This window comes from Crinia signifera, chromosome 19, assembly GCF_055691185.1.
Source record: "Crinia signifera chromosome 19, ASM5569118v1, whole genome shotgun sequence".
Lineage (NCBI taxonomy): Eukaryota > Metazoa > Chordata > Amphibia > Anura > Myobatrachidae > Crinia > Crinia signifera.
In genome coordinates this window covers 131,760,144-131,788,033 of record NC_139226.1, presented here as the reverse complement: position 1 = coordinate 131,788,033, position 27,890 = coordinate 131,760,144, and the positions used below count along the sequence as shown (strand labels likewise).

The 27,890-nt window shown below is 47.0% G+C and overlaps 1 protein-coding gene across 2 annotated transcripts in view; it reads left to right on the top strand.

The window, feature by feature from the left end:
- The window catches only part of INTS11 (integrator complex subunit 11), a 32,029-nt gene extending 4,679 nt beyond the window's left edge, over positions 1–27,350 (top strand). For both annotated transcript variants that reach the window (XM_083163371.1, XM_083163370.1), the window contains exons 2-18: positions 2,728–2,818; positions 10,881–10,978; positions 11,476–11,549; positions 13,107–13,335; positions 13,936–14,034; positions 14,867–14,901; positions 16,036–16,174; positions 16,988–17,052; positions 17,870–18,059; positions 18,648–18,731; positions 20,583–20,672; positions 20,767–20,929; positions 21,073–21,180; positions 21,321–21,382; positions 22,100–22,242; positions 26,375–26,504; positions 27,030–27,350. In XM_083163371.1, coding sequence (XP_083019497.1) covers positions 2,791–2,818; positions 10,881–10,978; positions 11,476–11,549; positions 13,107–13,335; positions 13,936–14,034; positions 14,867–14,901; positions 16,036–16,174; positions 16,988–17,052; positions 17,870–18,059; positions 18,648–18,731; positions 20,583–20,672; positions 20,767–20,929; positions 21,073–21,180; positions 21,321–21,382; positions 22,100–22,242; positions 26,375–26,504; positions 27,030–27,095 — 1,803 coding nt within the window. In that variant the 5' untranslated portion in view covers positions 2,728–2,790 and the 3' untranslated portion in view covers positions 27,096–27,350. The remainder of the gene's footprint in view (positions 1–2,727; positions 2,819–10,880; positions 10,979–11,475; positions 11,550–13,106; positions 13,336–13,935; positions 14,035–14,866; positions 14,902–16,035; positions 16,175–16,987; positions 17,053–17,869; positions 18,060–18,647; positions 18,732–20,582; positions 20,673–20,766; positions 20,930–21,072; positions 21,181–21,320; positions 21,383–22,099; positions 22,243–26,374; positions 26,505–27,029) is intronic.
- The last annotated feature ends 540 nt before the right edge of the window (positions 27,351–27,890 follow it).

The window sequence follows — 27,890 nt, the reverse complement described above, 5'->3', positions numbered from 1 at the left end:
CTGCTCCTATCTGTACGTTTTGGTTTGCAACTACAATACCCATCCAGGGGCAAACGCAGGATTTTCAGAAGGGGGTTTCCAGAGGGGCGGAGCAAAGCACGGAGATGGACACTTAGGTGACCCAGTATATGCCGGGTCAGTTAAAGTATTATAGATAGACCAAATGTATAGTGTGTGTGTGTGTGTGTGTGTGTGTATACATACATGGGTGTCAACAGCAGTGTAGACCCCTGGGCATAGCAATTAGGGTGGCCAATCCCGGGATCGGGATCGGCGGGATCCCGGGATTTGGCCCCAAAATGTCCGGGATTTCAATCCCGGGATTGGAGTATCCAATCCCGGGATTTCGGGATTAGACTGCGCACGCGCAGTCTAATGCCGAGCAGCTTCTGAGCACCCGCTCAGAAGCTGCCCGGCTGTTCCCAACCCCGGCGTGCGGCCTGCGCAGCGTGACCTCTGACTGTCACGCTGCGCAGGCCACAGCAGCCTATCACAGGTGACTGCTTCCGGCCGCACTGACCTCCCCGCAGCGTCCGCAGCGCTATGTGCCCCACTGCAGCCCGCCTATGTAAGGTAATCTGCGGGGCTGCAGCAGGCACCCCCCGCAGCGCTGCTCTGTCCGACCGCCCGCCCGCCCATGTCGATACCCTCCCGCCCATGTCGATACCCGCCCGCCCTCCCGCCCATGTCGATACCCGCCCGCGTCGATACCCGCCCGCCCATGTCGATAACCGCCCACCCCCCATGTCCATGCCCGCCCGACCATGTCCACCCCCCCCCCCCCCCCCGCCATGTTGATTATACGGGTGGACAGGGCATGTTTTTCTTTTAGGGATGCCAATCCCGGGATCCCGAGAATCCCGGGATTGAGCATTTTTCAATCCCGAAATCCGGGATTGAAAAAATGCCCCGGGATTGGCATCCCTAATAGCAATGTATTGGGGCCCCTACGGATCCTCCAGCGGTAGGGGTGGGGGAAGCTTTGATGTCCCGCGGGTGGTAGGGGGTATTATATCAATCGCTCAGCATGTAGGGCTTGGATCAGTAATTTCCACTAATTACCCCTTAAGTCAGACAGTACCTGAAATATCTGACTGGGAAGAGCAATTAACAGGCTTGGATGGGGACCACTGCTTTGAAGTCAGATATCTCCGGTTCCCAAGGGCCGATTTTTTTTTTTTTTTAAATTCTTGTACCCATGGAAATAGGAGACCCTCAGATTTTTGCCTTGGGAGGTTTCTGGGTACTCAGAAACCCCCCCTGCGTGCGCCACTGCCATCATTACCAATGCGCATGTCTATGCTATGTACAAATTCTATCCCATGAAATGGGCATATCTGTGCCTACATGCGTGTTGCATAGACATGCCTTCAGTGCCCTTTACATCACTTATACATTTTATTAGAGGTGTAATGTAATTGAGGTGTTCCGCCAATGGGATGATTCAGAAACATTTAAGGGACAGAATGAAGCGCTCCGGAATACCGGAGATGGCTGCCAATAATAAATGTCTGGTTAAGTTGGGTGTGGTACTTGATTCATTTCAGTAACGGACGTAACTATCTGCAAATTGTCACATGTCCAGCTGTATGGTTCCTTTCTTCCCTTTGCCAAGCAGAATGAAAAGGTCACACACATGATAGTGTAACTAACCCAAGCCCTCAGGTATCACTGACAGGGCGTGTTTTGTATATTTCCCTCATCATGCACAGGTGACGTAAGCTACATTGGTGGGTCTGTAATTACCCCACCTGCTTCCACAGGCAGAAATCCTCAATACAGTGTAATATTTTGGGTATTCTCTTTCCTTGATCTCCGTACCCACTTACACACATAATCAGATTCTTCACAGCAGAATTTAGGTGAGGCAGTGTTAGTAACAATTTCCTGTGTTCTACGGTCTCCCAAAATGCTGCTCTCCTGGGACCTGTGCTCTGTGTGGGGTACATACTTGCCTACCTGACCCTCTCCATGAGGGAGAAAATGCTCTGTTCCTGGACTTCCCTGGTAATGTAGGACTGCTATCACCTGTGGGGTCATTGATAAGAAAGGTGTTTCACCACAGGTGATGGCAATCATACATTACCAGGGAAGTCCAGGAACAGAGCATTTTCTCCCTCATGGAGAGGGTCAAGTAGGCAAGTATGGTGGGGTATTAAACGGAGAGGACATCCAGGAGCATCTAAAAACTGTGGGCCTTATTCTATTTCACTCTTAGAGGCAAATTCCATCTCAGATGGACAAAACCATGTGCACTGCAGGGGGGGGGGGGGGTGCAGATGTAAAATGTGCAGAGAGAATTAGATTTGGGTGAGTTATTTTGTTTCTATGCAGGGTAAATACTGGCTGCTTTATTTTTACACTGCAATATAGATCTCACTTTGAAGAAAAACCCCACCCAAATCTAACTCTCTCTGCACATGTTACATCTGCCCCACCTGCAGTGCACATGGTTATGTCCATTTGAGAAGGAATTTTCCTCTAAGAGTGAACTAGAATAAGGCCCTATGTCCGACATGACCCATTTAATTAGGTACAATATACTCTGCTCCTGGACTTCCCTCTTTTCTTCTAAATTAATTAGTTCAAAACAGGTGATGGCAATCAGAAATTAAGAGAAATCCAGGAGCTGGATTGTAACTAATGAAATTGGTCATGTTGGATGGTATGGATGAACACCTCTCGAAAAAACCTAGTTTTATTCACTTCCTTTTTTTTTTTTAACAGATTCTAAGAGTCGCTGATTTCTTACATTACAATTGTCAATCCCAGAAGACTCATCACTAGAAAATGCCGGAGATTAAGGTGACCCCTTTAGGTAAGACTCATCCATTTGTCCTAAATAAACTGATTTTAGTACTTTCTACTACCGCACAGTGAGCAGGTGAGTGCATTGGATTTCATTAAATTAGGAAGAGAAGGCTGTATTGTCGTGGTAGTAACAATGGCAATAGGAAATCTCTCCTAAATATAGATAATCCCCATAGGTTTATAATAGACACAGATCCATTACTTAGTGGAGGATGTATTTACATGTTATTTACTAAAATCATTGTAATGCTGCAACATTTTATGCTATACAACTGCACAAAGATGCACAATCAGTAATTACATCAGTGAGATCAGTTCTGTTAATGTGGTGTTTATCTCTCTCATATTAGTAACCGTTATATAGCTAGCCAGCAGTACACGCCTCTGCATACTTCTGCCATGTTTACTAACTAACTGCGTACCCTTCCACTACATATCTAGTCCTGCATAAACTAGCTGGTTCTCCGACCCCTTGCCTGTTTACATCCTGCTATCTAGCCACCACCCACTCGCTTGCACCTCTTGTAATCTGTCTGTCTCCCCTTCCTACTAGATTGTAAGCTCCTCCGAGCAGGGCCCTCTTCCCTCCTGTTGTCAAAGCCCTCTTCTCTTCACATGTCACTCACAGCTCTCCTATACTCCAACACTCAGTGACCATCTTCATCCGCATACTCATCTCCATCATTGGCCTCAAGCCTCTAGTTGTATGTTGATTGAGTCCTCACTACTTATATTTAAGCTGTAATGTGTATTGAGCTGTTGCGCTCTTCATTTGTACTCTCTTTTCACTAACGTCCTTGATGGGATACTGGGAATGGTCTTAAGACATTGGGTATTAGAGGGTATCCGCAGGAGACAGGCACATCTATAACTTTGAAGCTGGGTGTACTGGCTCCTTCCCTCTGATTCCCCTCCCAGGAACCAGTTTAGAAAAATGGGTACTCTTTACCTAGAACGGCGCCCACGATTGAAATCGCGGGCATCGCGGGTAAAATCGCGGTAATCGCGGGCATCGCGGGTAAATCGCGGGTAAATCGCGGGTACATCAAAATCGGGTACCCGCGATTACCGCGATTTTCCCATAGAGAACAATGTTAAAAAGCCTGATTGACCGCGATTTTAGCGTTAAATGCCTCAATGCCCGCGATTTTCCCATAGGAATCAATGTTAAATGGGCTACAGAGCCCAAATAGCCCCAATTAACCCTTAAATGTCCCCCCAAATTTTTAACGCCACCCCACGATCAACGCCAACCCGAAGCGTGGCGAGCGCAGCGAGCCCGCGAGGGGCGGCGGTACGCGTCCTACGACCTTTTCATGCCCTACTATCCACGTCGGCGTGGAGTTGAGAATAGAATAGTGTGGCGAGCGCAGCGAGCCACCGAGCCCGAAGCGTGGCGAGCGCAGCGAGCCCCGCGAGGGGACGCGGATACCTTCACAGTTATACGCGTCCCCTCGCGGGCTTCACAGGTGTCCGCGTGGCCACGGACACCTGTGAAGCCCGCGAGGGGACGCGCTTACCTGTGAAGGTATCCGCGTCCCCTCGCGGGGCTCGCTGCGCTCGCCACGCTTCGGGCTCGGTGGCTCGCTGCGCTCGCCACACTATTCTATTCTCACACCACGCCGACGTGGATAGTAGGGCATGAAAAGGTCGGAGGACGCGTACCGCCGCCCCTCGCGGGCTCGCTGCGCTCGCCACGCTTCGGGTTGGCGTTGATCGTGGGGTGGCGTTAAAAATTTGGGGGGACATTTAAGGGTTAATGGGCTCTGTAGCCCATTTAACATTGATTCCTATGGCCAAATCGGGTGGATTGAGGCATTTAACACTAAAATCGGGTCCATCGCGGCTTTTAACATTGCTTCCTATGGGAAATCGGGAGCATCGCGTCGCGGGCATCGCGGGTACGTTTATGGCCGGCCGCGACGCGACCGACGCGATTTTTCAGGTTTAACATGGTTTTCAATGGGAAAATCGCGGGCATCGCGTCGGTCGCGTCGCGGGCAGGCATAAATGTACCCGCGATGCCCGCGACGGGCGCCGTTCTAGGTAAAGAGTACCGAAAAATGTGCCCTCAGGAGAGGATGCACACTGCTGGAGCTCCAGAGAGTTTGTCTTCAGTTTATTTTCTTTTATTATTTTGGGGTTACTGTGTTGGACTTCACAGTATCCCTGCTTCGAGGGAGTCAGTTGAGAAGGGTTCAGCTGCAGGCCTCTTAAGGTACCGAGCTGTCCCTGCTGCAGGACCACTGTCCTGAGAGGGTGTTTGTACTCACGGGCATTGCACTGCAGTGATACTCACCCCCAGCATGCCGCACACTCCTGACACAGTCCGAAGACGTCTGTGGTGAGTAGAAACCGGGGTCCCCACAGTGGGGTACCCCGGCTCATTGTGCGGCAAGATGGCGGTGGCGGCAGACGCGGTACCCTGCACAGGGGCTGCGCAGACCCCCTGTCACAAACTGGCTGCGGGTGACAGTCCCTGGGCTACCAGGGCAGATCCCACCACAAGACGCTGTTCAGTGTAAAGGGCGCCATTAAAACTGACAGCCAGCGCCAGTATAAAGATCAGTGAAGCCCCTGCGCCATCACAGGGGGGCGGGGCTTCAGCGGAGCGAGGCCAGAGCTCTGAGCGCGCATACACTACTTCCTGCTTCTCCCTGGGCACCATTACTGCCTCCAGATCACTCCTCAGCGGTGAGGTGTTGGACAGAGGAAATCTGCAGAAAACAGCAAGTGTATTTAGCGCTAAAATCGCTTAATTAATCACACTGTTCTGTGTTTATGCGTGTTACCAACTCCTAAATAGGAGTTCAGGTTGTACAGGGTGTGCTGGTCTCCTCAGTGTAATCTGAGCGCTCCCCCACGTGCTTGTTAAGCTACACACTTCCAGTGATAGAGCTCACACATACATAGCTGCTATACACTGCACATTGATTATATATATCTTTATTTCATTGTGATTGTGGTGTGTTTGTGGATAAAAGGTTACTCTTTCCTTCAACATGGTGAGGAAGTTAACCTGTCTCATTTGCAGCAGCAAGTTTGTGCCTAAGTCCACCTCACAGATTACTTGTGAGGAATGTATGACCACTCAAACAGGGGTTTCACCCCAGATCAGTGGTACTCCCCAATCAGACTCACAGGAGCCTGAGTGGGCTGCAGGCATAAAGACCATGCTGCAGGCAGTGTCAACGCAATTGGCTGCAAATACAATGCAGACCAAACAGGTGCAGCAGGACTTAACAGTTCTAGCCGCACGGGTGGATAATATGAACACCACCACGGGCCAGTCACGGAAGCGTGCTGCGGCCGCCATGTTGCCTGATTCAGATGATGATCTGCAGGCGGGTGACGACATGGATGATAACGTGGATGACGGGGCTCTGATCCCTGATTCACAGTCATCTCTTAGGGGCCCGGAACCTCTTATTATAGCAATAAGAGAGGTTTTAGACCTTCCCTTAGCAGACATGCAGGAAGGTGACCCGTTTTTTGGGTCTCAAAGGAAACAGCAAATTGTTTATCCTGAACAAGTTGACCTTGATGAGACGTTTAAGGAGGCTTGGAAACAACCTGAAAAGCGTTTCCAATTATCTAAAAGGTTTAAGTCCAACTTTCCCTTTGATCCCGCCACTAGAGAAGTGTGGGAAGAGCCTCCGGTTGTGGATGCATCAGTGTCCAGACTGTCCAAGAAGGTGGTTCTCCCTGTCCCAGGGGCAGCAACACTAAAGGATAGTACAGACAAAAAACTGGATACTACCTTTAAGTCCATGTACACTGCGAGTGGGGCGTCTCAGAGACCTGTCCTCGCCAGTTGTTGGATGGCAAAGTCCATTTATACATGGGCTTCCCAAATCCAGGAAGGCATGCTGGCCGATATGTCACTGGCGCAAGTTGGAGAGAGACTTCGCCATATCCAGGATACTGCAAAGATCCTATGTGATACTCAAAAGGAGCTTGGAGCTATAAATGCTCGCTCTTCCGCAATGGCGGTTTCGGGCCGCAGGGCACTCTGGTTAAGACAATGGGTAGCTGATCCAGAGTCAAAGCGTAGTGTGGAGAGTTTGCCTTTTAAGGGAGAAAAGTTGTTTGGTAGCGAACTTGACGACCTGATATCCAAGGCTACAGCCGGCAAGTCGACTTTTCTGCCGACAGCTTCCACTCACGCTAAACGTCCCTTTCAGGGGCATGCTTCCCAGTCCTTTCAGGCGTCTCAGTCCTTTCTGCCTTCCAGGCCCAGGCAGAGGGCGAGAGGCTCCAGCTCGGCCACCAGAGGGAGCCGCGGTAGGTTCAGAAAACCCGCCAGCACAGGATCTCAGGATCGTGCCGCTAATGCCACCGCCTCTAAGCCTGCGGCATGACTCGGGTTCAGACCCTGGAGTCACTTGCGAGGTGGGGGGTCGCCTGTCAGCTTTCAGCCACGTGTGGTCAGTCTCTCTCCTGGATTCCTGGGTGAGAGATCTTATTACCAACGGCTACAGGTTGGAATTCGAAAAACCTCCCCCTCACAGGTTCTTCAAATCAGGTCTGCCGGCCCTACAGACAGATCAAGTGAACCTACAACAGGCAATACAACGCCTGCTAACGTCACAGGTCATCACACCTGTCCCATTGGAGGAACAAGGAAGGGGTTACTACTCCAATCTGTTCCTCGTGCTGAAGCCGGACGGCTCGGTACGCCCCATTTTAAATTTAAAGTCTCTAAACCCTTTTTTAAGGGTTTACAAATTCAAGATGGAGTCCCTCCGGGCAGTAATAGCAACCCTGGAGGAGGGAGAGTTCTTAGCATCGCTGGATGTGAAGGACGCCTACCTCCACATACCAATTTGGGGTCCACATCAGGCTTTCCTGCGGTTTGCGCTGAAAGATCTGCACTTTCAATTCAGAGCGCTGCCATTCGGCCTGTCATCAGTGCCGCGTGTGTTCACGAAGGTGATGGCAGAAATGATGGTACTGCTCAGGAGGTCGGGTGTCAACATTATCCCCTACCTGGACGACTTGCTGATCAAAGCAAGGTCGGAACAGGTCCTGCTGCAGGATATAGCAAAAACCAGGCAGGTTTTGTCCGAGCATGGGTGGATCCTAAATATCCCCAAGTCCTCCCTGACGCCGTCGCGTCGTATCCTCTTTCTAGGAATGTTCCTGGACACAGAGTTGAAAAGGATTTTCCTTCCTCGGGAGAAGATGGAAGCCATACAATCCCTGGTGATGGTGATTTTGGCAAAGCCTCAGGTGTCGGTTCACCAATGCATCCAGCTATTGGGCAGGATGGTGGCCACCTTCGAGGCCATTCAGTTCGGACGCTTTCACACCAGGGTGTTCCAACTGGATCTGTTGGCAAAATGGTCGGGCTCCCATCTCCTGATGTACAAGAGGATTTCTCTGTCGCATCAGTCCCGGCAGTCCCTTCTATGGTGGACTCAGGAGTCGAACCTGCTTGCAGGTCGGAGATTTGGCATCCAGGATTGGGTGCGACTCACGACAGATGCGAGTCTGCAGGGATGGGGTGCTGTGACCATGGACAGAACCTTTCAAGGTCAGTGGACTCGGTGGGAAGCGAGACTCCACATCAATATCCTGGAGCTGAGAGCTGTATACTATGCAGTGTTACAAGCCCAGGATCTCCTCCAAGGTCGGGCGCTCCAGATACAGTCCGACAATGCCACAACTGTGGCCTACATAAATCGCCAGGGAGGCACGAAAAGCAGGACTTGCAGGAAGGAAGCTTCCAAGATCCTGGCTTGGGCGGAAATGTACGTGGTGGCTCTGTCGGCCATCTTTATCCCGGGTGTGGACAATTGGGAGGCGGACTTTCTGAGCCGTCACGCCCTCCACCCCGGGGAATGGAGCCTGAATTCACAGGTGTTTGCAGCAATTGTGGACCGTTGGGGCCAGCCATCGATAGATCTGATGGCATCCCGGTTAAACCACAAGGTCCCCATGTATTGCACAAGGACCAGGGATCCCTGCGCAGTGGCAATAGACGCCCTGACAATTCCATGGGTGTTTCCCTTGGTGTACCTGTTTCCACCCATACCACTACTGACAAGAGTTCTAAAAAGGGTTCGAAGTCAGGGAGTGGAAGCCATTCTTGTGGCTCCGGACTGGCCAAGAAGGGCTTGGTTCTCGGACCTACAGAGCCTGCTGATCGAGGATCCTTGGCCTCTGCCTCTAAGGAGAGATCTTCTCACACAGGGCCCTTGCGTCTTCCAAGATTTAGGGCGGCTACGTTTGTCGGTGTGGAGGCTGAGCGGAAAATCTTAGCTCAGAAGGGTCTGCATTCATCAGTTATCACCACGATGATTCAGGCCAGAAAGCCGGTAACAAACACCCACTACTACAAGATCTGGAGAAAGTACGTGGGTTGGTGTGAGGAACAGAAGGTCCCCCCTGCGAAATTTAACCTGAACAGGTTATTGTGCTTCTTACAAGCGGGATTGGATTTGGGTCTCTGTCTGGGCTCACTAAAAGTACAGATTTCGGCCCTGTCCATATTCTTCCAAAGAAAATTGGCTGTCATCCCGGAAGTACAAACTTTCCTTCAGGGAGTGCTTCACATCCAGCCTCCCTTTGTACCTCCTACACCTTCTTGGAGTTTGGACGTCGTTCTAAACTTCCTTCAATCCTCCTGGTTTGAACCGTTGGAGTCGATTGAATTGAGATATATCACCTGGAAGGCGGTGGTCCTTTTGGCCCTAGCCTCGGCTAGGAGAGTGTCTGAATTGGGAGCCCTTTCCTGTAAGAGTCCCTATCTAATTTTCCACTCAGACAGAGCGGAGTTGAGAACAAACCCGCGATTTCTCCCTAAGGTGATCTCTTCCTTTCACCTTAATCAGCCAATTGTAGTCCCGTCTGCGTCCAGTTCGCCGGATATTCCGGTATCCCTGGATGTGGTGCGTGTCTTGCGTGTGTATGTCCAGAGGACGTCAAGAATCAGGAAGACAGATTGTCTATTCATTCTGTATGACGCACAAAAGAAAGGACACCCTGCATCTAAGCAATCCATTGCTAGATGGATTAGGACTACAATCCAACAAGCCTATGTGACGGCAGGCATGCCGACACCTCCGGTTTTAAAGGCTCATTCCACCAGATCGGTGGGCGCATCCTGGGCGGCTGCTCGGGGTGTGTCAGCTCTGCAACTCTGTAGAGCTGCTACATGGTCGGGGCAACACACCTTTGTAAAATTTTACAAGTTTGATGCCTTGGCCAAAGAGGATACCCAGTTTGGGCAGGCAGTACTGCAGCAGTCTCCGCACGTACCCTCCCTTTCTGGAAGCTTTGGGACATCCCCAATGTCTTAAGACCATTCCCAGTATCCCATCAAGGACGTTAGTGAAAATAGGAATTTAATACCTACCGGTAATTCCTTTTCACGTAGTCCTTATGGGATACTGGGCGCCCGCCCTGTGCGGGGGTCTGGCTGCAGCTTTATTCTGCTTATAAAGTTCAGAAGTTAACTTTATTGTCTTCTGGTTCTAAGGTCTAGTTCAGTGACCTTTGTTAAAGAAAATCCACCCAGTTGGTGGTATTATAGTTGTTTTTATTTTTGATGAATGTGGGTGTGCTGGCATGAATCTCACCACACTATTCACACTTATGTTTACATAGGTGACATATAAGTTATTCCTCTCATATGTACATTCTCCTTCGGGCACAGTTTTTCCATTAACTGGTTCCTGGGAGGGGAATCAGAGGGGAGGAGCCAGTACACCCAGCTTCAAAGTTATAGATGTGCCTGTCTCCTGGAAGGGTTGGGCGGGGGGGGGGGTGCTCTAGAGGTGCTGCGCCATTGGTGCACACCTGGACACCACTTGCTCACACCTATTCTATATTAGTGGTATGCCCTTAAATTTTCCGGGACAGCCCGCTGCGGCAGCGCAGCTTAGCCTGGAAAATTTCCGGGCATACCACCCAAGGGGTTAAAAATCGGCAATATACCATGTTATAGCTGCAGTGTGAAAGGGGTATTAGATCCTTGTGCTTCTTCTTTTTCTAATATTACCACCATAACATGAAGCGGAGCGTATGTGGGGTGTAACATATAACTACTCTCTCCCTCTCTCCAGGCGCTGGGCAGGATGTTGGGCGAAGTTGTATCTTGGTGTCTATAGGAGGAAAGAATGTGATGCTGGATTGTGGGATGCACATGGGATACAATGATGACGTAAGTCTTGTGGGCTCTGTATTGTATGCGGGCTGAAGGGCTCTGTATTGTATGCGGGCTGGAGGGCTCTGTATTGTATGCGGGCTGGAGGGCTCTGTATTGTATGCGGGCTGAAGGGCTCTGTATTGTATGCGGGCTGGAGGGCTCTGTATTGTATGCGGGCTGGAGGGCTCTGTATTGTATGCGGGCTGGAGGGCTCTGTATTGTATGCGGGCTGGAGGGCTCTGTATTGCATGCGGGCTGAAGGGCTCTGTATTGCATGCGGGCTGAAGGGCTCTGTATTGCATGCGGGTTGAAGGGCTCTGTATTGCATGCGGGTTGAAGGGCTCTGTATTGCATGCGGGTTGAAGGGCTCTGTATTGCATGCGGGTTGGAGGGCTCTGTATTGCATGCGGGTTGAAGGGCTCTGTATTTGTATGCGGGTTGAAAGGGTGTAGTTGCAGATCACTTATAATGCTTTTAGTCATAACCTTACCGTATTCTTCTGTTTGTAACAGCGGCGGTTCCCGGACTTTTCATACATCACGCAAAACGGACGTCTCACTGAGTTTCTGGACTGTGTTATTATCAGGTAGCAGAATGATTTGATTTCGGAAATCGTACCTTTTATCAACTCTGGTTTTTTTTTTTTTTTTTTTTCATTATTCTTGAGTACAATAAAAAAAAAATCTGTATATTTGTTTTCATTAATTATTTATTCCCCTGAACATTAAAGGGGTCGATTCATTTAGCCACATGCTGAAATGCAATGTCAGTTCCCCTGAATAAATCTAGTCACAGCTACTCCGTAAGAGCCGAGCGAGCAGCCCCAGCGCAGCTGCTCATTGTCCAGAGCTGTGAACAGGAAATGAGTGTTACACGCTTCCTCAGAGCTACTTGCAGGTTGATCACGAGTCTGTAATCGAATAGCTTTTTGGCTTTTTACATGGAGGTACAGGCTGCTCCACATACTGTGGCTATTGGAATCAGCCCAAAAGCTAAAATGACTGTATTGAAGATTTCAGGTTTTCATTTAGCAACACTTTATTTATTCATGGGTATTTGAACATACTGTACATGTTTTATTGTTTATTAACAAAATGTAACCTAGGTTTTACGCGGCAATCATTTACAAGGCAAAACCAACCTAGACCCTATTACGCACTGTTTGCCCTATTTAAAGTGTCCTCCCCCCCCCCCCCCCCCCCCCCCAGCAGATTTTAGCTGCTACCTTGCTGACTGAGCCACCATGGGGCTAAAGCACATTGATCCTGTGTAGTAAGAGTCACCGGAAGGACAGCATTGCACTGGAAATCTATACTGTAAGTCGCCCTACCAACTACTGTATATCCGGTAACCATGCATGCTCCCTGGTGTGTTAGCCCCTTGGCCAAAGGAAGCCTCCAGGGGAAAAGCTGCTGAAGAGGACAGTGGAGGACGCTAAATTAACATTTTTTAAAGATTCCTCCATCCACTGCTTTATATTGAAATCGTAAAACAGTCATTCATAATTGTACCAGTAATAAAACTGATTGACATTGGTTCGCTAAATGTACTTTCCTATCTATGCCTAGACGGATTCGGTGTGAAATCCCGACAAGGTCAAAATACCGACATATAGAATGTAGACAGGTGAAAAAGTCAACATGACTTTCGGTCGACAGGTCGCAGGTCTACATGGGTTTTTCACCGTTTTTTTTTTTACCCGAATGTCGACACAGTTGACATAGACACAGTTGGAATTCAACCGCAGCTCGGCACACTATTTTATTTTCCCTCCATGCCCTAGTGGATGCTAGGGCATGAAATATCGCCTGTTGGCACATGTCGGGTAACACCTGTCTACATTCTATATGTCAGTATTTTGACCTTGTCGGGATTTTAAATGTCGGTATTTTGACTGCATCCCGCTTAGACCAAAGAACATGTATCGTAATACAAATGCTATGCACAGCTGCTCGTACACCTGAGTGTTGGGGTTAGCACAGCACACAGAGTATGACGCTGCATCCTATCAGAATCACTGAGCAGAACTATTCCTTCTCTGTTAATTTGGCAGTGCCATAAATCGGTATTTACAGGGGCTAATGTATTGGGATAGCTGTGCAATTTCCGTTCTAGTTAGTTACGCATTGCCTGTCTCTACCAGCCACTTTCACCTGGACCACTGTGGAGCATTGCCGTACATGAGCGAGATGGTTGGCTTCGATGGACCCATTTATATGACTCACCCCACTAAAGCCATCTGCCCAATCCTGCTGGAAGATTACAGGAAGATCACCGTGGACAAGAAGGGGGAGAAAAACTTCTTCACATCCCAGATGATTAAAGACTGTATGAAGAAAGTGGTGGCTTGTCATCTCCATCAGACCGTACAGGTTAGAGGAAATCTGCGGAAGCTATTTCCTGAAGGGCTGTATCCACCTGCTCTATGTATATCGTTAATAAGCTTCAGGATATTACCACGCATATACCATTACAGACATGGGGGCAGATGTATTAAGCCTGTTGAAGAGATAAAGAGGAAGGAGATAACGCAACGCACCAGCCAATCAGCTGTGTTTGAAAAATGAAAGCTGGGAGTTGATTGGCTGGTGCGTTATCTCCTCCCACTTTATCTCCACTCCAGGCGTAATACATCTTCCCCATGTTCCCATGACCCCTTTTTGAATCCACTTTTATTTGTTTAGGTTTAAATAGCAAACGCCTCATTGAATAGTTAAATGTTTGTGTACAGGCCTCCTTTCTACCTTGGCCTGTGCATCACCTTTCCTCTCTCCCTTGTAACAATGCACAGTCCCCTTCCCCCAATAGTCCATCTCCTCTGGCACACTCTGCATTTATGATATCGCAGCCTCCTGTGTTGCGCCTCGGACCGTTCCCCTTTTTGTCTTTGGATAATAAAATAGTAAATTATCTTTCACCTTTGCTTTGACATTTGTTCTTGACTGTCTGTAAGATTTCTTCTGATATTGCAGGTTGATGATGAGTTGGAAATTAAGGCCTATTACGCCGGACACGTCTTGGGGGCGGCCATGTTTCAGATTAAAGTAGGCTCGGAGTCTGTCGTATATACAGTGAGTATACTGCAGTCCGCTCGGGATTCACTTACTTGGTTTGGTAATTATTAGCATTTTAATTATGTGCTAGCTGTAGGGATTACAGTATGTCTCCAAGCTACGACAGTATACACCTACCCAAAGTATACGAAGGATGTGATTATATTAATAAATGAAGCTCAACAAATCCGTGTGCTTTGCAATGTTCCGGGCCTTTATTAGCCTGTTGTCAGGTAGTACAGATAGAGGGCCAGATTCTCTAAGCTTCAAAAGTGCTAAAATGGAGAGTGATAAACAGTCAGCCAATCAGCTCCTGTCTGACATTTTTCAAACACAGTCTGTGACATGGCAGGTAGGAGCTGATTGGCTGGCTGTTTATCACTCTACAGTTTATCACCTTTGAAGCTTAGAGAATCTGGCCCATAACACTATGTATGATGGCGCAGCTCTCATTAGAGCTGCTCCTGATAATTCTATCGCCAATAGCCGCTGATCGCCATCCGCCAGAAGGGGGCGCAAGAGATGATCTCAGGCCCAGTTCTGACGGAGCCTGCCACCGCTCGCCCGTAGCCCCCACTCGCCCTGCCCATTTCCTTGAAGCTGAGATGGGCAGGGAATCCACTCCCTGCCGCTGTGCTGACGGGACGCACGAGGTGCTCTCGCCTCTCCGCCAGCCTGCGTGAGCTCAGGGAGTCTGGTGATTGCCGGAGCTGGCTGAGAGGCGCTCTATCTGTACAGTATGCCTTCCTGACTAATTCCAAAGCACACGGATGACTTAAGCTTGATTTACATTCTGGAAATTGTACGGTTGTTAATGTGTCTGCTCTTAATTGGTTTTGTTTTCTTTCAGGGTGATTACAACATGACTCCAGACCGTCATTTGGGGTAAGTGCATTAGTACAGACCTCACTATAATGACAGATTGTGGCTCAGCTATAAGTGATATGAACAACCATGATAAACCACAGTAATATATCTCGCTGCAAGGGAAAGAAGGAAATGATGGCTTTTTCCAGTGTTGGTTGGGATCGCTGTGCAACTTGTTCTGTTTGGATCAAATAAATAGCCTCCATACACTACAATGAGACAGCGCCCTCTACTGTTAATGAACATTAATTCTCAAGCAACAGCTTTTTTTCAATTTTTTCTTCTAAATCATTTTTTAGGTTACAGTCAATGGTTACTGAAATCAAACACTTAGTGTAAACCAGGGACGGGGAACCTCTGGCCCTTCAGCTGTTGATGAATTATACCCCTTTCACACCAGCCTAAATTCCCGGGTTGGGACAAAATCCTGGGAAAATTTTGCGGGATTTCAACCCTTCTATGGAGCAGGGTTGTTCCCGAGTTCAACCCAGGGTTCTGGCAGGTGTGAAAGGGGTAGGGGTAATCAGCCAGGTTGCCGTCCTCAGTGTGTGCAGACAGGCCGAAGCTCTACACAGGCGGCAGATGACTGATGCAGCTCTCCGGCGCACTCACTGCACCCCCAGTCAGCTGCGTCATCATGCACCTGCTGCATGTGTGGATCCCCAGCTTGCACAGAGGACCGGCAACCCGGGGTGAGTACATTCCGCCTCAATCCCACCTCCGCTGCCATCCCGCCTCCCATTCCCACACCAGAAAATGCAGGGACTTTTCTGGTGTGAAAGGGGCCAGCCCGGGAATGCCCCAGCTTGATTCCTGGGTGGGTCCTTTCTGGTGTGAAAGGGGTATTACACATCCCAGCATGCCCTGCTACAGGTTTGCGCTTTGGCCCTGCTAAAACTGTAGCAGGGCATGCTGGGATGTGTAGTTCAACAACAGCTGGAGAGCCTTCGGTTCCCAACATTAGTAGAAATACAACTGAAGTGAGGAGGGTAACAAATCTATGTATACAGATATATTTTGGGTTACACAGCATAGAGTTTGATGAAGGCCTTTAAATTGCTGTAACTTTCCGCTGAACGTCTTTGTATATGTTGGAGATGAGTCCAGTTTTCATCATGGCAGAAAGTTTCCTCTTGTGTGTAATTTATTTAGAGCTGCCTGGATTGACAAATGCCGTCCGGACCTGCTGATTACCGAGTCCACCTACGCGACAACAATCAGAGACTCCAAACGTTGCCGTGAGCGGGATTTCCTGAAGAAGGTCCATGAGAGTGTGGAGAGGGGCGGGAAGGTACCAATACGTTTTATGTGCCCTCAGATTATTCTCTCCCTCCTGAGCTAATAAACACAAACCGCTGTTATCGCAGCGTAGTGAACAGGGGAACGTCTCCCGGCCACACGCAAACACTTCCCCTCACATGCTGTCACACAGCCAATCATCAGGGGCGGGGATGAATTCGGCCTGTAACATACTGAATTGCTCCCTTTATTGTATATAGGTATGTGTTTGTGGATATACATATTGGGCCTAATTCAGATTCTATTTTTCGCCATCTTTTCTCACTCACGGTTACAGTTATGTGCTAATATGTTGCATCATTTGGAGTTGGGTATTACTTAGGACACAGGTTCTCAGACTCTTCTCAGACGCATCGCACAGAAACCGCGTGCGATGCGATTTCACTACGCAGAATAGACCACTAAGAGCAAATAGCTTAGCGGGTGCCGTGCAAATACTCAAGTACCATTGTTTCTTTACAGTGCACGTTTTCCAGGCCTCCTCACAGACTCACAATTGAAATAATTACCTGCACCTGTGGATCTTTTAAAGTGTGTCAGTGAGTAAGGAGTGCACCTGTGCACCTACTGGGTTAGCAAGAAAACATGAGCTGTTTGCGGTCTGAGGACCGAGTTTGTCAACCGCTGACTTAAGATAACCTTCTATTATTACAGAATACTCTTTAGCATGTTCTATCTATACACATAAGATCATGTTTAATCTGCAGCTGTGTAATAAGTATACTGTAGGCTTTGGTAAGCACCTGTATTGCATTGTTCTTCTTTGCTTGGTCCCATAGTGCACCTTGTTTTTCTCTCCTGGCAGGTTCTCATTCCCGTATTTGCTCTGGGGAGAGCCCAGGAACTCTGCATCCTACTGGAAACATTCTGGTAACATCTGTTCCATGGCTAGTAAGAATGTATTGCTGTCTATATACCATATCTTATACTCTTATCGACCGGTGGAGATCTACTGATATTATATTACTTTTTTATGTCTGTCCATTTTTATATTCATTTCAGTCCGGTTAAAGTATTTATTTAACATATCCATCGCCTAACCAGTGTGGAGACGGACTTTGTGCGAGCCATACTGTTTGTAAGGGTATGGGTACGGTGTATTTTCACTAAACTCCTGTGATGTCACCGGAGACCAATGGTCTGATTTAGAGATGGAAGCCGTTTATATTGCAGTGGCGTCTTTGGAAGTAGCTAAAATAGTCTAATTCTGCCGGACATCGCTGGTCCGCTGCTGTGACAGGAGGTCAAACTCTTACCAGGCCCTGACCTTGTGAGGGGCACTGGCCGGCTACCTGCCCGTCTGGATTCCTGGGAGGGAACATACTCTGACCCCCCTCTAGTAACCCCCCCCCCCCCCCCCCCCGCATTTATGTACAGACAGATATTAATTAGTAACCACCACCCCACAGATAAATATTCACTATGCAATGTAAATGTAATATCAAAGCTCAAGGATAACGAGGTTGGGGGCCTGAGACATATTGGGGTACCCAACATTTCTGTTGCCAGCCCTGCAAATGAAAATTGGTAAATTTGTTATCACTGTACGACTCCCTTTAATTCGTAAGGATAATCCACCAATAGGACAGTGTAGAACAGCTTGGGGTAACCTGGTCTATTAATATGCAGTAGATTCCTGTCCATGTAAGCCTGAACCTATAGTTATCTGATTCTTCTGCTTCTTCAGGGAACGTATGAATTTGAAAGCCCCTATTTACTTCTCCACGGGTCTGACCGAGAAGGCGAACCATTACTACAAGCTCTTTATCACCTGGACCAATCAGAAGATCAGGAAAACCTTTGTACAGCGGAACATGTTTGAGTTTAAGCACATAAAGGCTTTTGACCGGTCGTATACAGACAACCCAGGCCCTATGGTGAGGAAATAGCCGCCATTCGGCAACAGTGCTGTGTAACCTGTATTCACACTTCTGTAATAATTCAAAGCACTGGAGAGTACGTTCTCTGCACTCTGTAGTACATTTGTGATACAAGCAGGCCCTTATTCTTGTTCACTCACAAAGGCAAATAACTTCTCAAATGGACAAAACCATGTGCACTGCAGCGGGGCAGATGTAACGGGTGCACAGAGATTTAGATTTGGGCGAGTTATTTTGTTTCTGTGCAGGGTAAATAATGACTGCTTTATGTTTACACTGCAATATAGATCTCACTTTGAAGTAAAACCCCACCCAAATCTAATTCTATCTGCACATGTTACATCTGCCCCACCTGCAGTGCACATGGTTTTGTCCATTTGAAAAGGAATTTGCCTTTGCCAGTGAACCAGAATAAGGGCCATACTGTTACTTTATAAGCTGCTCAAACACCGATGCCAACAGTTACTGTATGGAAATAAAGTGAAATCATTCTCCAGGTTCTGGACTGATGCTTCACGTCGAACCAGTAAATATCGCTTAGATCTGATCTAACATGAACGGACTTATATAACGCTTTGTGTGCAGGTGGTTTTCGCAACTCCAGGGATGTTACACGCTGGCCAGTCTCTGCAAATCTTCCGGAAATGGGCTGGAAATGAAAAGAACATGGTGAGATCAGTTCAATGATTCCTTATCCTGAATATTCACAAAAACCTTTTTCCGGTTCAGTAAGAGTCTCATTTAATGTTGGTAGTGAATCCAGTTATATGGTCACATCAGCAGCTGATACACAGTTCAGGGGGTGATGAGCGTTCACGTGATTTTTGTGCTAATGTGTAAGGGGCATTGGTGTTTTGTTTACCCGCTTAATATGATTTCAGTAATGCATTATTATTATTATTATTATTGTTATTATTATTACATTTTATTTAGGGCAGGGCAGTACGGATAGTGTAATGGTTACATTACTGCCTCACAGCGCTGAGGTCATGGGTTCTATCCCCACCATGTGTTATATATACGGGGCAGTATGGATGGTGTAATGGTTACATTACTGCCTCACAGCGCTGAGGTCATAGGTTCTATCCCCACCATGTGTTATATATACGGGGCAGTACGGATGGTGTAATGGTTAGCATTACTGCCTCACAGTGCTGAGGTCATGGGTTCTATCCCCACCATGTGTTATATATACGGGGCAGTACGGATGATGTAATGGTTAGCATTACTGCCTCACAGCGCTGAGGTCATGGGTTCTATCCCCACCATGTGTTATATATACGGGGCAGTACGGGCGGTGTAATGGTTAGCATTACTGCCTCACAGTGCTGAGGTCATGGGTTCTATCCCCACCATGTGTTATATATACGGGGCAGTACGGATGGTGTAATGGTTACATTACTGCCTCACAGCGCTGAGGTCATGGGTTCTATCCCCACCATGTGTTATATATACGGGGCAGTACGGGCGGTGTAATGGTTAGCATTACTGCCTCACAGCACTGAGGTCATGGGTTCTATCCCCACCATGTGTTATATATACGGGGCAGTACGGATGGTGTAATGGTTACATTACTGCCTCACAGTGCTGAGGTCATGGGTTCTATCCCCACCATGTGTTATATATACGGGGCAGTACGGATGGTGTAATGGTTATAGCATTACTGCCTCACTGCGCTGAGGTCATGGGTTCTATCCCCACCATGTGTTATATATACGGGGCAGTACGGATGGTGTAATGGTTACATTACTGCCTCACAGCACTGAGGTCATGGGTTCTATCCCCACCATGTGTTATATATACGGGGCAGTACGGATGGTGTAATGGTTAGCATTACTGCCTCACAGCACTGAGGTCATGGGTTCTATCCCCACCATGTGTTATATATACGGGGCAGTACGGATGGTGTAATGGTTATAGCATTACTGCCTCACTGCGCTGAGGTCATGGGTTCTATCCCCACCATGTGTTATATATACGGGGCAGTACGGATGGTGTAATGGTTAGCATTACTGCCTCACAGCGCTGAGGTCATGGGTTCCATTCCCACCATGGCCCTAACTGTGCAGAGTTTGTATATTCTCCCCGTACTTGCGTGGGTTTCCTCTGGGTACTCCGGTTTCCTCCCACAATCCAAAAACATACTGGTAGGTTAATTTGCTCCAAACAAAATTAACCCTAGAATGTCTGTGTGTGCGTGTATATGTGGTAGGGAATATAGACTGTAAGCTCCACTGGGGCAGGGACTGATGTGAATGTTCAACTAAACTCTGTAAAGCGCTGCGGAATATGTGTGCGCTATATAAGAAACTGTAAATAAATAATAATACATTTATAAGGCGCTACAAGTAGTGTGCACCACCGTACATAGGGCACGTATTAGAACAATATAGGGTACACCGAAATAAACATGTCCTATAACGCTTGACTCCAAAAATGGATGAGATTCCTACAGGTGAAGCGGGTTGGTATACAAGAAATACCCTTGCACTGAGGAATTTGCCATTCATCCTTCTACAGGTGATCATGCCGGGCTACTGTGTGCAGGGCACTGTGGGCCACAAGATCTTAAGTGGGCAGCGCAAACTGGAATTGGAAGGAAGACAAGTGGTATGTTTCCTATACCAACCATTGATGTGCGTTTGATTTAGAACATGGATTAATGTACTTCCACTGACAAAGGTTTTGTGCTATTCCCATCCAGCTTGAGGTGAAGATGCAAGTAGAATATATGTCCTTTAGCGCCCACGCTGATGCCAAAGGTATCATGCAGCTGATTCGTCAGGCCGAGCCGCGGAACGTCCTACTGGTGCATGGAGAGGCCAAGAAAATGGAATTTCTCAAGCAGAAAATTGAGCAGGAATTTCGTAAGTTTGTGTCCAGAGCCCGTAGCTGGGAAGTACCTGAATACCTTCTGTGCTGGCTGTGAGGCTGCCACAATGGCTGTGAGGCTACCACAATGGCTGTAAGGAAGAGATGTTGGTTATCCATGCACTATCTCTGTCTACAGGTATCCAATGCTCTATGCCATTTAATGGCGAGACGGCCACCATTGCCACCAATCCAAACATTCCGGTGGACATCTCATTGAGTCTTCTGAAGAAAGAAAGTGCACTGGGTAAGTCTGCAAGGTCACCAATAATAATGGCTATATATACTTGTATTATGCCTTTTAGTATAGTGGTTTTCATCTGTGGATTTATTTAGCTTCTTACGTAAGGGTTTTCTGGTATAACGTGTGTTCCTCTGTAACTTTAGGTCTTGTTCCTGACTGTAAGAAGCCAAGACTGATGCATGGAACTCTTATAATGAAAGATAATGTAAGTATAGTAGATCCTGCGCTTCTGTACCATGGTGCTTCGTGTACAAGTGTTCCACATTGCAGATGTCTGTGAGATATTTATCGGAGTACCCCGGTATCATGCATGGCATTGTCTGGTGTTGTGAGCTAGAAGGGTATTTGATATTGGAAGCAACATCAAGTTCCCCACTCATAGATCAATTCTGTTTGGAAGTTGCTGTGGTGTTATACTGTGTAGTATATGTTTTTTTATATTCCTATGTGTATATAAAATACCGGGCACCAAACATTTTAAGTGGTGTACAGACTGAGCGATTTTGACTAAGCAATTTGACTAGATACAACAGCGATTTTTGACTAAGCGATTTTTGACTATACTAGAATGAACATACTTGGTTGTAATTATTGCAGATCGCCTAGTGAATATCTCCCTCAGCAGTGAATACCAGCGATTTCGACTAGACAGCCAGCGATCTAGTCATAATAATCTTGCCTGGCAACTCTTTTTTACCAAGCAATATTTTAGGGCGATTTGTCACCTTCACAGCAATCTTTACTAACCTTCTAAGCAATTTTGAGTATGTAGTCAATATCGCTTAGACGGATCGCTCCGTGTGTGCACCCCTTTAGGCAAGTGACCATCTCTTTATTTATCACATCCTTATAATGGACTATAGCACTTTCTTTCCCCAGGTTACAAACACTGACCTGAGTTCCCCTTTGTTCCCCCTGGCAGAGCCTCCGTCTTGTGTCCCCTGAGCAGGCTTTGAAAGAGATCGGCCTAGGTGAGCACCAGCTGAGATTCACCTGCCGGATACACATTCAGGATTCACATAAAGAGCAGGAAACTGTGCTGCGGCTATACAACCACTTGAAAAGGTGACTGTGAAAGAATGCGTGAGAAGAGGCATGAGGTGTATATCGGGCTCACTTGCATAGGTTGTCCGGTGGCACATGAGTGCTTTATAGTCACTGGATTCTTTCAATGGCTCCATTATAATTTAGTTGAAATATAGGAATTCTTTAGACCATAAAACATCCGGATCTGTATTTGAAAATAACCCGCCCCCTTTTTTCGTTGTTGCAATAAGTTGTTCTGCAGCTGTGATGACACCTAGAAAAGGCCTCTTCACAATATTTACTATTCGTTCACTCACCGACCAGTCTTCTGGTAAAGGTTTCACCTAATTCCGATGCATCAGGCTGAGTGCCAAATCTTTTGTGTGTTAGATCCGATCCGACGCGTAGTCCCATGTGCATCGGAACGCTGCCCCTAGATCACAAGCGCCGCACTATAGATATATCGGATCCGACAGCACTTGCTGAGATCACATGCAAAAGGACAGCATGCAATCCTGCTGCCGGGCGGCAGTGCAAGCAGATTGGAAGAAGTCGCAGTAATGGATGACGAGCTATAGAGTCTGGCTATGGGGAGTAAGTTGAAAGGTGAAATGGGAGAAAAGGTGGTTATTCTGGTTCTAATAGAAGTAGTAAGTTTCTAAGAGCTCTTTTAAAGTAGTGTAGCTAAAAGTTTGAGAACAAGGGAGTGAGGGTTAGATTTATTAAGCTCGATGATGTGATAGTGTCTGGTTTTTATCACCGTCCAATCAGCTCCTACCTGTCATTTTTCAAACCAACCCTGTAACTTCATAGTTAGGAGCTGATAGGCCGGTGATAAAAACCAGACACTTTATCACTTCACTGAGCTTAATAAATCTTCCCCTGAGTCCCAGAGTAGAGAGGCAGCACAGGAGAAATATTGGATGTTGAAGTGAAATTTGTTGATTAGAGGAAACATGAGGTGGAGGAAAGGGCTAAATTTGGTGTGAATGGAGCGAGTGAGGGCTGTATAAGTGGGGATGAGAAGTTTAAAATCTATTCAGTGGTGCATATGGAGCCAGTGAAGCAGACTTGCAGAGACTGACAAAGTAGCAAATGAGGTTAATGACAAGAGAAGCAGCTTTCATGATAGATTCCAATGGGGAGAGTGAGATGAAGGCCGGAGAGCAACGTAATCTAGGTGGGAAAGAACACGTGCACGAAAAAGCGTTCTGGTGAAGTCCATGGGGAGGACAGTGCAAAGGTAGAACAGCAAGAGGGACTGAATATATGTATAAGGATGAGTTGAGGGTTATGGCCAGGGAGAGGACTTGGGGGGGCAGAGGTGAGTGTGGTGCTGTCAACAAATAGTGAGTGGGGAAGGCAGGGGAGACCTGGACGGGAAAAGGGATACAATAAGGTCAGTTTTCGCTTATAAAATTTGAGGGGGGGGGGGTGGGAGGTAAACACCTATGTTATTGGCGTATGGCTGGTACTGATGAGATTTCCACAGGTGTAAAGAGACAAGAAAAGGGGACCATAGACAGAGGGAGATGGAGATCAGTACTTCGTGGAACAGAAAGCAGAGTAACAATCCGCTTCCACACCAGTGGTAGTGTGGTTGACGGTCATGGCAAATAAGAAATTATAAGTCACCATTCACCTGAGTGACTGACTAACTTGTGACTTGACTCTTCATGTTTTAAACCCTTTAACAGTAGTAGTTTGTTGCTTTTGAAACGAGAACATTTTTTTATTTTTTCTTTAGATTATTATAATAATTATTTGTTTGGGTTTGTTTTTGTGACGGGGCTTTCTTTTGTTCTTGTTAAATAGCCTTTTTTTTGTATCATAAAAACAAAAGTAAACAATCCGTAACTACAAAAATGTTTTCCCTACAACTCATCTGGGGCCCCAGGTGATCCAGTGGTGTCAGGGGAGGAGAAGGGAGGGAAGTACAAGATGTAGAATTGGATGTACAGAAATAATAAATGGCCGTCTCTTAAGCCAGAAGCTTCTATTGACTTTCAGCTTGGATGTCTGGCCTTATCCCTGCGTGCCATTAAAGTCTTCACATTGGATTAAATCCCATGACTGCTTGACATCAAAGCTTATTCTGTTGCTGTTATTGGGTCAATGAATAACTGTAATAGGGTTGAAGAAGCCTTATATTCTTCACAACTCTTATTAGAGTTTTCTGGAAGCCAGACAGATAGAGAAGGACAATGGTTACATTGGTGCTGGTGAACCACTATGGATGGGGTTCTAAACCCCAATGAATAAGGTTCTAGTGGAGCAGTTTAGCATGTACCATGCTTAGCAGTCATTGTGATGAGATGGGTTCTGACTGTGCAAAAGGTCTGATTCAGAGTTGGTCGCTGATTTTGCTAATTCTCAGATCGAGCGATTGTCAAATGACTGAGCATTAGGGGTGGCCTTTGACCATCGATGGTTTGTGGCGGATGTTGAATACGTTTGCCATGGATGTGGGAAAACCAGATGGCACAGCAGAAACTGTTGTTCCATCACAGAGTTTGCTACTGTCGATGGCTGTTTGCAGTATCGCCATTAATGGCAATAATCAATGGCAACTGCACCAATGGCCATCCCTACTGCGCATGTGTACGGATCAGTGTGCGTACACAAGGCCAAATAGCAACAGAAATTGCATATGGATCATAAACGCAATTTGACCAGAGGGTGGAAATCTGCAATTTTCTGGGAGTGTCAGGAAAAACGCGCGTCCAAGCGGTTTAAAGGAAAGTTTATGATGTCCGCATCGGCCTCAATGAACCTGCTTCTGCTGCGAACAGTCGGAATTTCGAATGATACTGATCTGCAATCATTATTCAGTTCTCCCACAGATCTACACAAGGCGGGTTTTCTTTTTGTGTGGGCGGTGGCTATCTACTCCGTCATCTGCATCTGTACTCATCACAGCCCAAAGTCTGGTTGGGGCTGCTCAATGTCCAGTGTTGTCGTGGTGACATATCGGACTATTGAATTCATATAGGATATGTAGGTAAAGGGAACGATGGCAAAAGGAAGGGTTCAGCAGCGCACCCATTACTCCGCCTCACTTGTTACTAATAGCTAGAGACAGGATTATATGCAACATAAAAAGCTTGAAATATGCATGCAAATATGCATGAAAAATACTTAAAACATGCATAAAAAGTGTTAAAATATGCTACATTAAATAATAAAAAAGTAATTTTTAACTTATTTATTTAAAAATCAGCATACAATTAGTTGCAAATAAACCTCAATAATAGGCCCACAGCATCTGCAGATGTCTATTGCTATACACAGGATTTGTTTTCTTCCTGGCTGCTACAGCAGACTGCAGCGTCCAAAGCTCTTCTTGCATCAACTACACGGACTCTCATCTCCAGCGCCGATGGATCAAATGTCAGCATATCGTGTGAGGGCGGCGCAGTGGAAGGCTTCCTCCCTGCGCCGCATACTCACTGTATTTCCTCTGCGCCGTGTGATGGCACAACCCTTCCACCCACCTCCTCTGCTGCAGAAGTCTGTATCTTGGTGTAAAGTCCCAGGCCAGGGTCAGGCAAAGGTTCAGGAGCTTTGTAATGACATCCATCCCGACTGACTTTTATCAACATGGATTGGCAGCCTAGAGCAGTGTCAGACATAGCGTACATCCAAGGTTCCCCACACTGCGCACATATTGCCCCAGCCTGCACACTCTACCATTACCTGACCAGCAGCAGCAGGGCAAAGCAGTGCTGTCACTCGCGGGTGGGAAGAGGACGGGGCCTAAAATATGCACCATCACTAGATTGTAGGTAAAATATGCAATAACCAGTGAGAATGGGCAAAATATGCAAATGCATATGCAAATATGCAAATGCATATAATCCTGTCTCTACTAATAGCAGATGTGTTGTTTTTTTGTTGTCTAAAATGAGTTTGGGTCCTTCTGTTTGGAAGTAGAGTAGTTGGGTTTTGTATAGTAAATGAATGGTATAAAATCGTATTGTATCCTTTGCACTGGTCCTAATGGACATGCTCTGTTTTAATGTATATGTATAATCCGTGTGATTTTTGCTCATGGTTCCTACATGGATAATGAGGAGGTGCTGGAGAATTTGCGCTGCTTAAGTCACGTACAGCCAGCAGTAATTCCGCGTCTGTCGGCTCTAGAGATTAATGCTAGCACTCTCTCACCCAGCGTTCTCAAGGATCGCACAGTACAACATCTCCCTGATGGTTCCATCATGGTGGAATCCATCCTCCTCCAGGTTTCCGCTAATGCAGATGAGCCAGGATCGAAGGTTCTGCTGATCTCCTGGACATATCAGGTTAGTACTGATGAAGGTGTGTATTTGGGAAAGTCTCTATTTTCGTGAGAACCACGTCGCTTTCTCTACAAAAACCTTCTCCTCCTGTCATTCTACTTTCTGAAAGCAAGCAGCTAGAAATGACCAACTCATTGGTTTATGTGGTAAGAAACTATGAGCCGTCTTGTAAGTTCCATGGGACACTGCAGTGACCTGCAGCCTGTCCAGGGGTCGTGCTTGGCAGCTCTGTAACATCGAAAGAGTCCAAATCTTACCCTTCATCTCTGCAGCAGGTGATATAATACATTAAAGCAAAGCAACCCCTATCTGTAATAACTGTAGGCTTTTCATACAAAGAAAATTAATTTAAATTGGGTGCTCTGGAATGTTCCAATACATTAGTCGGAACAGGCATTAGACCCCCCACAGGCACTTGTTCGTTTGACTGAGACCACACGTCTGTACATCAGTGTTGGTATTGGCTGAGATCTAGCAGTTGTTCAGTACATTGATGTATGCTGTAGTGATTAGTATTTTTCTGCTTAGGATGAAGAGCTGGGAAGTTTCCTGACGTCTTTGCTAAAGAAAGGCTTACCTCAGGGTACAAGCTAGTGCACCAGGAGCCGTAATGACCGCACTGGGACTGGACATCTTGTGTGCATGTTATATGAAGAATTTCTGGAACAGGAGCTCACCAGGAAGCACTACAGACCTGCTCTGGAACAGGCAGGGGCACACTGCATTCTTAATAGCTTTTAGGTGTGAGCGGTCATCTGTCATATTACTATGGAGGCGATTAGAACGGACTCTTGTCTGTGGGGCAAGATATTGTGTTTGTATACTTATTAATAAAGTCATTTGATACAGCTTTTGGTTCAGACCTGGTCTCCAATGGTGCAAGTTGACCTGTAATCCTATAATAGCAGCGATACTTTCCTGTATCACCGTATACATTGTAGCCCACATTTTTATTTATTTCAAAAGTTTTCACCAATTGTCCTTTTAGTTAACCCTTTCATGCATAGAGGCCACTACAGTGAACAGCTGTTTTTAAATTCATTATCTCCTAAAGACAGAACTTGTGTCATTGTGTCATTTTCTTTGGAGCTCTACCAAAATTAGAAGTTTTTAATTCCTACAAAACCAATAAGAGGAAGTTACAGGAGTTCATCCAGTTAGGTACGAGACGTGAGTCTCCATTGTCATGGAAAATTTGCAATGCACATTCGATTTGAAATCAAAATTAAGTTTCATGGTCCCCCACAGGGTGACGTCGAGTTTGTAGGCAGATCCAGAGGACCGTGGCACCATCCTTGAGATGTCCCAGGATGCACAGCACCTCTCCTCTATAACCCCGCCTCCACGCTCAGCTCCTCAGTTTTGGTTGGTGCCAGCAGGAAGCTGGCG